At 39.3% G+C, this 15,057-nt stretch overlaps 1 protein-coding gene across 1 annotated transcript in view; it reads right to left on the reverse strand.

Annotated features, from left to right (window-relative positions):
* Window positions 1-1,276: 1,276 nt before the first annotated feature.
* LAPTM4B (lysosomal protein transmembrane 4 beta) overlaps window positions 1,277-15,057 on the reverse strand; it is a 59,172-nt gene continuing 45,391 nt past the window's right edge. Inside the window, exon 7 of the mRNA XM_010180896.1 lies at window positions 1,277-1,351. Coding sequence (XP_010179198.1) covers window positions 1,277-1,351 — 75 coding nt within the window. The remainder of the gene's footprint in view (window positions 1,352-15,057) is intronic.

Below are 15,057 nucleotides of genomic sequence, written 5' to 3' on the forward strand. Positions count from 1 at the left end.
TAGCTTCAGCTGGTTCAATCACCCCAAATGCAGAGAAAACAACACAGGGAGAAACAATGAGAGGTACAGACACACATTATATTCCCTTTTCTTGTCCCTTTTCAATTAAAAGTAGAACCTTCATCAATAACAAAAAGTTACATGTGCAGGAGGCACTTCTCCAGGGAAGAAATAAATACCTCACACAAGCGTTTATGGATGGATGAGTCCCACGAGAAAGAATTTCAGCACAACCAGTCCAGTCATGAAAGGAATCTAAAATCCCCACGTTGATGTATATGAGAAACACAAAAACATATCTGCTAATGCTCAAGGAAGTTACATGCACAAGTTTCCCATAGGTTGGGAACATATATCTTAGAATCTGCATAATTTAGTTCACACTCAGCAGAACATTGCGATATTTACAGGCACATTCCAATGGGAAAACATTTGCATATTGAGTGCGAAAGACACAGCTTTGTCACCTAACCATGGGATTTTAAAAGCAGGGATTTTGTGACCTTGAAATGCTATTTGTGAAACTGGTGGGGAGGAAAAAGGTGTGTAGGCAAGAAAAGAAAATTACCAGAGGTTGGTAAAAACTCTTTGTTTTGAGCATTAGAATGGTTGCAGGCTGCGACAAAGTGAGTCCATGTAGACCACAGGTTCTGGCTTGTTACACATCACAGAGCGCTTTGCCTACTCCTGTTTCCCATACTTATTTTTCCCAATTAAATTTGTTTCCCATTAGCCAGGTTGAAGAGGATAGTGCATAAGACTCATTCCTTTTCTTGCAATCATCATCCTTCATAGCATAGTAACTTAATAAATTCTTGCAGAACAGGAATGAAGTGGAATGTCACTTTTTTGGACTTGGTCTGTACTCTGAAGGTGAAAGTGGGCATCTGAGAAACACATTAGTAATGCTTTGGAAGTTTTACAAATAATTAAAAAAAAAGTTAGACTCTGAACCTGATTGAGAATGAGAAGTTCTAAGTTCTCTAGCACTGCATGTCACCATGGTGGAAAAAGCTACTCAGTGACTACTGTAACCTTAGCACTACCCAGAATTGTTCTGAAACTAGTTCACTAGTTCTTGAAACACTACTGTATTTGCAGCAAATAATTAAAACTATCTACAGAATTTTAATCATACAATTTAGGTTTCAATATATCAGCAAAATAGCAATGTATAACTCATAGAGGTTATATCCTGGAAGTGAAATTATTGAACTATTGCTCCAGTGTCTGAAAAGTAAAACTATCCCTCCCTAGGTACACAGCACTCTCTCACTTATGCTGACACATAAGGTGGTGGTGGATCTTTAGCAGCTCCGTTTGCAGGATCATCATATGGTGGCAACAGGACCTGCAGGAAAGGGGAGAAAAAAGGTTATATTTTTTAAAGAGAAGCCAGCTGACAAAATTTACAGAAAAGGCTCTTAGGGCTTTGTCCTAAAAAATAACAAGAAAGAGTAAATTAGTGAGCGGGAGCAGAATAGTTAGAAAATGGAACAGTATTAGTTTGAAGTTTCTTCTTCTCAATTTGTGTGCCTGTTTTCATTATGAAGGAAAATACGATTTCTTCTAATTTATTACTGACTCCAGTGACAGCATGCTTTCAGCCAAACATCATTCATTGCTGGTACCTGAATTTGTTCAGTCTGGGAGTGACAGCAGCTGCTTATTCTGCAGCTCTCCTCTGTCAGGAGTGCTTAAAGCGCGCCTCCTGGAGGAGTGCTCAAACTGCTACACCAGAGTGAGAAAAGTCCTGGAACCCTCTCTTTCTGAGGTTTCCCTGGAATAGCTAATAATTATTTTGCGGTGGGGAGAAAGAAAGCAAATGGAGAACAAATTACCTAATATCTAAATAAATCTCCAGTTTTGTGCTTCTGGGGTGCTCAGCCATGAGAAGGAAGACCTACATTCCCATAAGCCCTTCAGTGAATACTTAAACATCTGATAGAAATTAGGACAGCTTTAATCATATATCATGTTCATTCATAGGAGGCCAGGAAGCTTCCTAGGACAAGGGAGATGCAAGTTCAGGCCACACAGGGCAGAGAAGGGATTTGAATCAAGATTTCTACTGCTTTAAGCAAGAATTCTAGCTATCATGCAATTTTTAATGGCACCAGCACTGACACTAATTAGCTCGCATGTGAAAAGGCAAAGGAGCACTTGGTCTGTGAATCCCAGCAGGGACTGAGGATAAAGTAGATGTTTGAATGAAGAACAAGTGTACATTCCCTAAAATATTTCAATATCGTGTAAGCATATCAGTTACAGTGCACTGGCAGAGATACTTTATGCAGCTGAAGATCAATTATTCATGATGGAATTTTCAGATTTATCAACATCACTTCTTGGTCATTAAAGAGCACATAAAACTGATTTTCTAAACACACACAGGGAAAATCTGATCTCAATAAAGTCAATGGAAGTTCTTAAAGGAGTTGATAATCTGCGTTCTGCAAAGAAATATCCATAATCATCACTTTTGGACCTCATCCACAACATAAAAAAATCAGTGGGAATCTTTCTATAGATTTAAATAGACTTTGGATCAGGCTTTTGTAGGATTGTTCCAAGAGTGATTCACATTACACTTATGTGAGCTTGCAGACGTGTGTTGATGACCACGTGTTCAAGTACATCTGTGCACGTTTGTTAGATTATAGAACAGCTACCTTGGCATCTTCAGCCCTTAATCAAAAAAGTTTCAGTATTTAGAAAAGGAAATTGTCAGAGCCATCACTCTTTATTAATAACATATGATTGGGCTTGTCAATGCACTATACTATGCACACATCTACTAGAAAATACAAAAAACCTTGTACTGAAAAGTATTTAATAAACTACGTCAACTGTAAAGGGTGCAAACAGCTTATGGTAGACTACTTATCTAGTGAAATTAAGACAACATACAGAACTTCAAATAAATATTGTGATAAAAATCAAAAACATATTTTGCATTGTAACCTCAGTAAATCACACTGCTAAAGCATGTAAACTGTGAAAAACACTACAGTTGAGATCCTCTCCCAAGAGCTGATAATAACAGGGTTTCTAGTAAAATCCTTCTGTTACTGAAAAAGGCACTAGTTTCTCAAATGCACTGAAACACGTTCATTAGTTAATTATAAAGGAATATAATTAGTAATTAACTCTGATCTAGAGACGACTCTGAAAATTAATCAAGTTCACTTTGCAAAGATTTAGCCATCTTATTACGCTCTTGTAATGCCAAGCCCCAAAATTTGGTGCATTCCTTTCAGGTTCAGAGTCCATTTCATCAGGCATGACGAGAAATGACAGCAGACACAATGCAAAAAGCTGTCCATCTTACAGGTCTACGAGCTGCTTAATAAAGGACAACACCTCTTTCTGTGCTCTGATCCTCTTTTAGATCAATGTGTCCTAAGACTACTGTGATTACATCAACATTACTACTTGGGCATTGAGGTTACTGTCATTTTCAGTAGGTCTCCTGGAGAATTTACTGATGTGAGTGAGCTTCTTCATTCCCTTCACTCCTGTATGAAACAGAATCTGTCTGGCAGGAGAAGAGCCTCCTGGGGAGGCTTTTACCTCTTGAGAGGTGAGCTCTCAGCTTTGCTCTATGGACCCAAATCTCATATGTGGGTAACGGCCCCAAGGACCCTCAGAAGATGCTTTCTCACTTACCAAAAGTTCAACAAGAAGTGAGGGGAGATAGGAATACCTGGAGGAGCCATTTTGGAGAAGCCACTGGCTAAATCCTAAGGCATATGGATTTCTAGATGAATATTCAAGGTATGTGGGGTACAAACTGGGAAGACTGCTAAAAAGGTTCAGAAGTTTCACAAGAAAATACTTACAGTGTAAGGCTACAGAGTATTGGCCAAATGTCTCTTAGGTTTAGGGTCACTTTATTGCTGACAAAGGTTATTTTTCTCAACAGTGCTATCAGTGATTCTTTACAGGCTTACTCCCGACACATTTTTATGTTTAAATATTTAATTATCTTGATCTTGCATTCCCTGACATGAAAAGAATAGTGATAAAAATGATGAGTATAGAATGAGCGGAATTCAAAATTACCTACTGGTAAAAAACCACTACCTTTGCCTAGCAGTGTTTGAGTTAGACAAAGAAAATACGGACAGGATATTAAACAAAGTTCAAGATGAATGAACGTGATGGACAATATGTGGAAGAAAGCATTCAGAGTTTGTGGAATACATGGTGCCAGCTGGGACCCCAAGTATCTCACATCACTGGTATAATAAAAGTCCTTTAAACTAATTTAACTGTTTCAGTTAATGTGGTTTTGTTACTGTTACTTAATCATCTGTGAACTGTAAGTCTAAATAATCATCCTTCAGCTTCCATGACAGTTTGAATAACTCTTCAACCACTCTATAATTACAAATCTTGCAACTCTGTCTCTATAAGACTACCTTTTAATTATTTTTGACCAAAACAGAGTTTGAGGTCATTACTTTCCATCAACAATTTTTACATCTTTTCTCAATTAATTTTATTTTGGCAAAAGGGAGAAATATGATAAAACCTGAATTATCTCAGTTTTAAACTGTTTACTGTTGAAACAGCTAACAGTTTACAAAAATCTCAAGGAAAAGAGAGTTCCATTAGAATTTAATCATTGAATTTATACTGAAGTAGCTGAGATGAAAATGTGGATCAGAGTAGTTTTCCCTTCTCTTGTGTTAATTTTAAATCTCAACATGGTTTCATGGAGGCCGATAAGTGCCTTGGACCTACACCAGCAGTGTTATTCACGCAGTACGTTATGCTCTCCAGAGACATAAAATAGAAGCCAGTCATTGAGCCAAAGGGTGAATTCAGAAAGTAGAAAAATAGACAGAAACTCAGTCTTATCTAAGAACTTAATTAGAATGGATGCAGTCTAAAATAATTCATGAAGGACAAAAATATATACATATTTTATGCCCACGGTATCTCCAAGGCAGAATATCCACTAGGACAACTGATGCATTTTGCTTCCCAGGCACTGTCTTTGAGCATTTCCTTGCTTGTTTGTTGTGAATTGAGAAATATGTATGTTAGTTCCCCTGAATGCTCGAGGACTAATGTTTACAGAGTGTTTGAGATTGCCCCTCACAAGTTACTATAAAAATTAAGTACAAAGGACCTCCATTTTTTGGAACTCAGTGATCCCTGTGAAAAGAAGTTAGTTTTTTGTCAGTAGACCAGCAAGCAAGTTTGCAAGATTAGATGGTTGCAGGATTCAGTCCTATAGGATGCCTAAAATCCAAAGGCCAGAAGCTCCTAACTTGTTTCATAACCCTTATAACTGTATTTAAGAACTATGTAGCGTTTTAACATCTTCTTTCAATATGCAGCCAGAGGAGGAGGCAACATTACTCACTGTTTGTATAGTTGTCTGGTGACAGCATTGCTCAGACTCTGAGATCAGAGCTGTAGGGCTCCCAAACCAAAAGGGTTCAAACTCATAGTTCCTATCTGCCATGTGAATACTGAAGACACAGGGTTTTCAGTTAGATTGGAAGAACAATTTTCTACCCTTCTGTCATCACAATAAAGCCAAGTATGCACGAATCCATGGGGAAAGAAAGAAAATAGGAGAAAATGTGACTATGTAGCCCCATGGTTAGGCTGCTTAAGAGGAACAGAGAGTCCTGGGTGGTGGGCATTGCTCCCAGTACTATTTAAGCATTTTGTAATAAGCAGTCTAGTTGTATAATATATAATGCAGAAATAATCCAGAACTGACCTATAAGAAATCCTGGTCCTAACTTAGCTGGTGTCATCCAAGTAGTTTGGATAACTGTATTACATAAGCATCTCTCTATTATAAAGCACATGATACAGGATGACCTTCTCTGGGATAAATAATTACCATACAAGCTTGCCAATGGCTAGAACATATTCAGTTAATATAAGCATATGTCATTTCTTATTTTTTACATCCTGGTTAATCTGGTTTTGAAGAATAAGATCTTAAAGACTGCTTAGAAATATGCCTGAGAAGAAACACAGGCAAATATTCATTTTTTAAAACAGTTTGGAATTAATCTTGTCCCAAAGGTGTTTTTGGGGGGAGGAATTGCATAATTTCAATTATCACTCTGTATTTTTGCAGCTGATTCCACATTTACCTCAACTTTCAGTAGAAAATTTTCTTTCTTTCAGCATAGGTACAAGTTTCCTCATATTGCTGCAGTTGTTCCTGTTTGAATGCAAACTCTTAGATCTGTTTGGTGTCTAGTACATTTCTAGAGGAGAAAATGTGCTTAGTCCTGTATGGCTAAACTTAAATACTTAATTAACTGATTATTTCTGCATTTTTAAGGGTCTTACCCAAAACTCAACAGAAATCTTTCTGTGTCTCCAGAGAGCTTTGGGTCACTTTTTTCCACAACCTTTTGTATTCTTCACTGGGTGGAATGGTATAATTGTCACATAACAGCATTTTGGCTGGCAGCTATATGAAACTTTTGTGAGTTCCCATAGCAAAATACCTTGTTGATGTCTTGTTAGAAACACACATTGTTAGAGACAGATCTAACATACTTTCTGCTAACACCTTCTAGAACAGAAATGTACTTGATAATGCCAAAAAAAGCTATAGATTAAAAATGTCTATGGTAAGTGCTGATGGTTGTAGTGAGCATTCAGGATGTTTTCTCAAGCTTTAGCTTTTCAATAAAAGTACTTTATGTTGAAGGACTTCCTGGGATGGCGACAATGAATAGTTGAGTGGAATTAGGGTCATCATTACTGCAATTTAATCCTGGTCCTGTCACTGACCTTTTGAGTTTTGAAAAAATCATTTGACTTTGTCTTAGGAAGATCTCCCATTTGTGAAACAGATGTAGTATTTGAAACATCTTAAAAGCTGTTGGAAACCTTGAGAAAGATTTAAAACTCTCTTGGATGAAACTTGCATATGACTGTATGAGACAGGGACTAAATTGTGGAAATATTTACAAACTAAATATATATTGGCAGAAATTTCAGTCTATGCCTGGAAATGTTTACCCAAACCTCTTCACCACAGCTATGTATGCATTACATATCATTCTTCTGCAGAAGTGACCTTTACATTTCAGACACCCAAACTGCTACCAGGAATCCTTATGGGAGGTCCATGTGAATACACAGGGATGAAAGGGAGAGAGGGAAAAAGGAGCCTTTTCTTTCACACAGCTCACATATGAAGTGTCAGTGGGTTCAGGCCTTATTCTCCATTTACTTAAAAAGGGAGGGAGAATAACTACAAAGTGAACAGTGGCAAGCAGATGGCAAGAGTATGCTAGAGCCAGTGCTGGACCATTTCACACATAAAAGTGCTGAACCACAGGAATTTCCTCACTCAGGAGCCTCTGTCCAATGTGCAGGCCCTGGCCTGGTGATGGGACAAACACTGACACAGCTGCAGGCTGAAATACAGTCACCACATGCCTTGCCTTTCTTAATTCAGGATAAATTTTCTCGCTGATGTAGCACAGGGCTGATGTGTCAGGCTCAGAGACAACTGAATTGAAAGACAAAGTTTTAAGCAGCACATGCCTAGTTGCACCAGTCCTCTACTCTGGGTTCATTTCATCTCAGTGATTCCAGCCCAAGATCAACCACTGATTTGTACAAATCTGATACCGTTGTGCGGTTTGAAGAAGGTTTAATGGTATGCAATCACATTTACTAATTTTACGTTTACTTCCCTCCTCTCCTGTCATTCACCCAGCCAAGAGGACTGGAATTTCCTCCCACAGCTGTGGGGCTTTGAAACCATTAACTGCAACCTAAACCGTGCTCAGCTGCAGTGAAGCAAGCAGTGAGTCTGCAAACTGCTCCAGAGGGAAGGCTGCCGATGTGACCACCTGTCCCGTTCAAGACAGTTCCAGCAGCTTTCCTTTACTGCTGGGTTCTTAACTACGCAAATATTATGAAGATCACCTGGGGAAAACAGAAGATTTCTGTGTGCATAAACAGCTCTATCTGGCTGACTGCTCCACTCTGTATACAGGGAAGACTGAGAATAATTCTCTCTTTGCAATGTTTTCCTGTCAAGTTTGACAATGTGGTTTTCTTCAGAGAAGTTTGAGATTAAAGAGGAAAATGTAAAACTAAGATTTTTTTTTGCTTAAAATTTTCAGAAATCTAGATCCTCTCAGTAGAGCTCTGTTATGAAGACTCAAGGCACCAGATGGGAGCTACTTCCTTTAGTACTATGTGTGACAATGAGCACTGGACTATATGTATATATCACTGGTTATATAATTAATTTTGTATTTCATTTGACAAAATTTACTGGAAGTGACTATATATACTGATTTTATTGAAACAGACTCTTCAAAAGTTTCTAAAGTTTCTGTATATAGGGTGGGAAGAAGTAGCGTTTCTCAAGAGTTTCTGAAGAAATGTGTTTTTTCTACAATGAGTGCCCAAGTGTTTTTAAGCCCCAGGCTTTTCAGATGTCTCAGAAGTGAGTCACTCAAGATCTTTTGCTTCTTTTAAAAATTCAGTTCATAAACTGCAGGTGCAAACTGCACCTTTGAGTCATCTGATCTGGTCATCTCTGAGGTAACTTCGGAAAAGTAGGCACTATCTGGCCCTGAAGAACAGTAGATCACATATGCTCAGATTGTTATAAAAGAGAGAGATTGAAACAGTTAGGAAGTGTTAAAACTATATTCATTGAGAATTCAGAGTTTTCTCCTTAATATGAAGACGTACTTTACACTGTATGAAAAGACTGACAACCTTCAGGAGAAGCAGGAACGTTTTCCTAGTAGTGAAGAAACAGGAATAATAAATAATAAAGATTCTGTGGTGAGAAGCAGTCAAATGTCACATACAAGATAAGCCCTGGAGGAAGATTTAAGGAGCAGCTTTCATCATGCTGCAGCTAAGCATGTGCTTGTGCGGGCAGCTCTGCTGGATCAGGTGAAATGTCCATCCAGATCACAGCAATTAGTGATGGATGACGAAGAAAGAGAAGTGTAAGACACAACAATAAAACAAATTAAGAAAGCAGTGCAAGTACATATAGTCATGACTTGCCCAGAATATTCTCCAAACTGTCAGAAATTTGAATGTCAAGGCCTTGCTGAATTACTGGTCATGTTTTACAGGATTTTTTCTAGCCTGCCTTTGAACCCATGTTGACTTTTAGCACCTGCAATGTCCTGTGGTAAGCAGTCTCACAGCTAATCTAGTTGTTAGGTGGGGAAATACCTTCTTTGGTTTGCTATGAAACCTGCCACTAGCTATTTGATTGAATATCCCCTAGTTCTTTCGTGAAGACAGTGAGCAGTTGTTCCTCCTTTACCTCCTCTGCCACTCGTGATTGTAAAGGACTCTATCATATTCTCTCTTGTTCTGTCCCTCTTTCTTCCCACTAAGAATCCTTGCTCCCCTGCAGTGCAATCCACAGTGGATTTCTTCATACTAAGAAACTCATTTGACAGTTCCGGGTCCAGGCTGAAGAGAGGGCTCCAAGTTCAGGCATGTGGAGAAGCATTACAGCTGAGGAGGGAGCTGTCCTCTAACTGGATGAAGCTTCCTTCACACTCAGAAGAGCAGCATGCACTTTCACCCACCTGTGAAAGATGTTCTTCCAGAGGAGATCAACAGCCCTTTAGAAGCAACTCTTATAAATAAATGCTTATACATATCTGCTTCAGAGGTGGCTGTTTACAATGTAAATGGCTGCTCTGGTCAAACAACTCCACTTAAAGCAATAATTTCTGAGGAAGTCAGAGCACAATACTTACAAAAAAACTTTTCCATCTTTCTTTTTCTCTTTCCCCTGTCCCCAGATGCAAAAACCCTGAATATGCCAAAGCTTCAGATCTGAGCTAAATCATATTTAATATTAGATGAGAAAATTTTTACTTCGCTTTATGCACAGATGCTTTTGCTTGAAAAGTTTGTCCAAAATGTGCTAGTTAATTACTATTTGAGGGTTTTATGATATGTTGTCTGTCAAATAAATCCCAAGAAACCTTCCTCTCAAGATGGACAGGAAGTATTTTCATGTTTATGTGTATGCATTTCCTTTAGAAACCACACTAGAACGATTACAGATGGAGTGACTGGAAGCAGAATAGTTCAACAATTATTTATATCCCCATTTAGTGAAGAAGTAGGCCTCAATCCTGCAAAATCATCTGTGCAAAGTTAGAGTTAGTATGTTTTGTTTTCCTCTGGCAAAACTGCTTGCTTATTCCAAGCCACCAGCTCTCCAAGACACTGTTTAAGAAACATTACACGAGCTTATAGATTTTTGTAATGAAGCAGCACAATGTTTTCAGCACTCCAGATAGAGGAATTAATGTATATATTACTAGGACACAGCAATATTTAAGGACAGATTGTGATTACCCTTGCGTGGGAAGAAAATTGGATTCAGGAAGCTATTGTTTTTTTCCATCATGTGCAACCTCATAAAAGTCATCCAGAATAATGGTGTAATTACCCTCTCCATTCAAAAGCAGGGAGGGATAGTCCACCTCAGGCCAGAGAAATCTTTCCTATGTCTTGGCCAGTCCTGTTCTACTGCACCTTTAGTTGTGCATCATTATTTTGTACAGACAGAGCATATTTAGTTTTCAATTTTTCCTTCATTTTTTCAAAATGAGCATTTGCTGGATGAGCACCTGCTTTCTCAAGGGGTACTTGCCTGCATGTCATCAGCACTGGAGACTTGCAGTATATTTTAACTCTGTGTAACAAGTGGTTGCTGTGTTGTCCTGAGTGCAGAGACTGTGACAGAGCACTATCTTTTGATGGACTTCTAAATTACTAACCTTCATCTCTTTCTAACCTTATTTCCTCTTATGATTACAACATGTATCTCACTCAAGATGAGGAAAAACTTCACATGAGGAATAATTTTTCACATGAGGAGAAACTTCGTTACTGTGAGGGTGGCAGAGCACTGGCACAGGCTGCCCAGAGAGGTTGTGGAGTCTCCTTCTCTGGAGACATTCAAAACCCGCCTGGACGCCTTCCTGTGTGACCTAGTCTAGGTGATCCTGCTCTGGCAGGGGATTGGACTGGATGATCTTTCAAGGTCCCTTCCAACTCCTGATATTCTGTGATTCACGAGTTAGCAAGACATGAACCTATGCTCACATAGGGCAGCCAAATTGTTTACAGGACTGGTCATTGCCCAAGAAAGTGGTTATCAACCACAGCCATGCCTGCATTACAGATACTGCTGGAAAGGCTTCTGTCTTATGTTCATCTCACCAGATGGACCACTTTTCCACATGCCTAGAGATGCAAGGTGACCCAATGTCAGTCTTTGGGTACCACAGCAGAAAGATGCACCAGTTGTAAAGTCTGGAGGTAGATTTTGAAGTCTCATTATAACATTTGAGAGCAGTAAGATCTGGTATTTTGAGCTCATCAATCTCTAGTTCTGTCTTCCATACACATTTTTCACTATTTTTATACAAACACATTCTTTTGGTATCACGCTTAAAAAGTAAGGCATAGTATTGCCATATAAAATACAGTTTTTCTTGCACAGTGTATTTAGGCATTTCCTTGTGAATGTTGGAGGGAAGCTTTTGTTTATAACCAAATTATTGTAAGACCATGTTAAAACTACAAAGAAATAATGTCATGAAAGGTGATAAACTGACAGCTTGAGGGAGAAGTCTTATGTTTATATAAAAATCCATTATTGATGGTAAATCACATCTGTAAAGCACCTGCCAACCACAACCTCCACAAACTTCTACAGATCTTCTAAATTTGGTATGTGAATGCTCACCCAGCCTTGTTCTTTCCGAATTGAATGTTTGTCACAGAGTTCATTTCCTTACTGCTTTCCTCACTGCTCGTAAGACAGAGGACCAAAACCACAAGTGCTGTGCAGTTCAGGACAGACCACAGTGAATAGTCCTGTGTCCATAAAGAGTCCCAAGGGATATTTGGGAAGAGCACAGTTGCTCTATGGGAGCTATTAAAGCAAATTGAAATCAGACTGAAAGAATGGCCCAGAAATCACCAGAAGCCATTAATAACCGCAGGAAGCCAGACCTCTCAATTTTTGTCACACCTTCAGCAAAACAACCACAGCTCCTGGTCGGGAGCTGAACTTTGCTTTCATGCAATCTCTAGGAGAACAATGCCACCTACTGAACCACCAGCTGCAGCGGCTCCTTCCCACCCAACTGATGAGTGATGTTCTTTCCACATCGGCACAGCTTGGAGCATTGGGTAAGTTTGAGGAACTGGGATGCATGAAGAGTTCCTCCTCTGCTTGGCCAAGGCCAGGCTTGCTCTCTGCGAGGGGATGCGATGCAGACACCAGATGAGCTGGTGCTGAAGCTGAAGGCAGGACCATCTGTGGGAAGAGCAGCTTTGCAGAAGGGCAGGGCTTCTAGTGTGGGCCAACTAAATGGCTACAAAGCTGCAGTGTGGCTCACTGCTGCACAGACTTGTCCTCTTGCATCCTGCTGTGTTTCTCTGTTTGAACAACACCTGTCTGAGCGAATTCAGACCTCCCCCATCCTTCATTGCGCAGTGTAACTACAATTTGATCCTGACCTGGAAAACTCACATACAGCTGAGCTTATACACCCATATATTCTTGACAACTAGCATTTAAGTTGTCATCAGCTTTTGCCGCACTGATACATATCCTTGGAATTATACTGAAGACTTTGACTCATTTTTTTGAAGCCCACAGAACAGCAGATGTCAGATGGCAATGAATCAATCCCATTAGAAAAAAAGGATTGTAAAGAAACACTGCAAATTTATAAACATTCTGTTTTTTCCTACATTACAACACTCCCAATTAGTGAATCCAAAAAGATTTGGAAGATTTAAATTGCACATCTCCATTTCATGTCTTCTTTTTAATCTAATTACGAACACTGAGAACAGATTTGTCTATTTTTATTGCAAATCTCTTACGAATTGTCATGTACTAGAATAATTCCAGTATTTGAGCTGCAAACATAAATACAGTTTTTGTGTTTGATATAAAAATCTACTGGGGAAAATAGAGAAAAATGTATATTTTGATCTTGTAATTTAACTTGTAAATTAAGTAAAATTAAATTACATTAAGTAAATGTAATGACTGCAATGACAAGTGAAAATGTTTTGGAAGTCTTATTTTTAAACTTAAGAGGGTATTTGCCCCAAATTGACCCCATTAATAGCCTGTTCCAAACAGCATGACTGGCTTCTGAAAGCAGCCACTTAGCAAGAGGTGAGACCTGTAACAAGAAGTGTGATTAGCAGATAGCACTAAGCAACAGAGCAAACAGGAAGCATGACGCAATTCAGACCACTAGAAATGCTGGTTTTTAAGACAAAATCCTTGCAGAAACAACCGAGCAGTGGAAGAAAGAGCTGATTATAGATGATAAGATGGGAAAGTTACAATTGGAAAAAAAAGAGGAAAGAAGAAACAATATCTTCACTAAGATTAAAGGACAACTGACAAGGGATGGGACTTCAGTGCAGGTAGAACATGAAATGCTGGAGCAACTGAGCAGCTGTATGTGAGCAGATGCAGACTGACATGATACTGTCCTGCAACTCAAACAGAAGAGGAGGAAGTGCACATGCTGCACAGGCACATGAGCAAGACGTGAATGCTGGCATCCACGTGGAGCCTGAGCCCTTTGAAGATTCTCTGATTAAAGACATTGCTTTGGGAATGTTTATAACAGCAATTCTGCATTAAAAAACAGATCTGGCATTTAAATCACACTCCCAGGTCTCATGTAGACTACTATATGTGGTTACTAACTATTCATCCCTTCAAGTACTGGGTAGTTCTGCTTATATCCTTTTTTTTTCTTGCTCCTGCTTCTTCTTCCTTTCCTCTGCCTCCCATTTTACGTGCTTTCCTCTTGCAGGTTTTATTGGATAGTTTCCACTAGGGAAGACCAGAGCTCCTCTGGCTGCACCCAGTTGGAGGCCCTGAGAAGGGCTCAGAGCATGAGTCACACCAGAGATATTCATTTGTGGTGTTCATTCCCTTTAAAGTATGTCTATGGTTACTACTCACTGGAAAACGATGCCTCTGATCTAGTGGCCCAGTAAAAATGTTATGCATCCGAACTGCCACACAGTACCAGCTACCTGGGGAACATTGCCAAGTTTGTAGGGTTTTTATGCCACATTATGGAAAAATATCTTTAAAGCAGGATTTTTCTCTGAGTTGTCTTCTACTTTGATATGAATCATCCCAAAACTGGCTCAACAGTTGGAAATCGCAGGTCCAAAGCACCTATCAGAAACAAGAGCTCTTGCGCATGGTTTGTCTGCCTCAAGTCTCCATCTCATGCTTCAATCTGTTCGATTGGTTAGACCTAAGGGTCCTTCTGTAGCCAAACTAATCACGTTCCACACTTACAGAATAACACAGTAATGCAAAGAATGGCTTTTCCAACCTTACCAAAGAATATTACTCCTCTGCTCAGAGGAACTAACCAGCAGGTCAAACAGGTCTCCTATGCCTTTGAGAAAGGGAGAGCAAACAAAAGAAAAGTGTTGGCAGATTAATTATAGGCTGCTTAGTTGATGTCACATCCACAGAAGGAACGTATCTGTGCTGAAAAAACAAATAACTTATTGACTATTGTGGATAAATGAATGTCAGATAGGATCCACGGGAATGATTTGGTAAAGTATGTAAGGATGTAAATCCCACTTTGAAGAGAGATTTACGGCTTTACATTCTATCCCCACTGGCAGCATGACCGGAGATGAAACTTACATTGATTGGCTTCAGTGAGAGTTAAAAATAAACAAAATTAAATCCCTTGGCTGTCCAAGAGCACAGAGGAACAGTTTCTGCTCTGGAGAACAAAATGTCTACCTTTGGGTTATCTTTTGCACTCATACGCTGGCAATTCTTCCAAACTGGACGAACATTTCCATGGTATTGCTGTCTCAGTTTAAATTAGTGCAGAAAATTAATCTTCATCCATGGTCTGTTTGAAGCAGTTGGCAGGAAAAAGCAATTCCAGACTGGAAAAGTGGAAACAATAATCTTCAGGTTACTGTGGATCACTGCAGGTGAGCCACCTTACTGCCCTGCCAAAA

Source organism: Mesitornis unicolor, unplaced genomic scaffold (genome assembly GCF_000695765.1).
Source record: "Mesitornis unicolor isolate BGI_N332 unplaced genomic scaffold, ASM69576v1 scaffold8703, whole genome shotgun sequence".
Lineage (NCBI taxonomy): Eukaryota > Metazoa > Chordata > Aves > Mesitornithiformes > Mesitornithidae > Mesitornis > Mesitornis unicolor.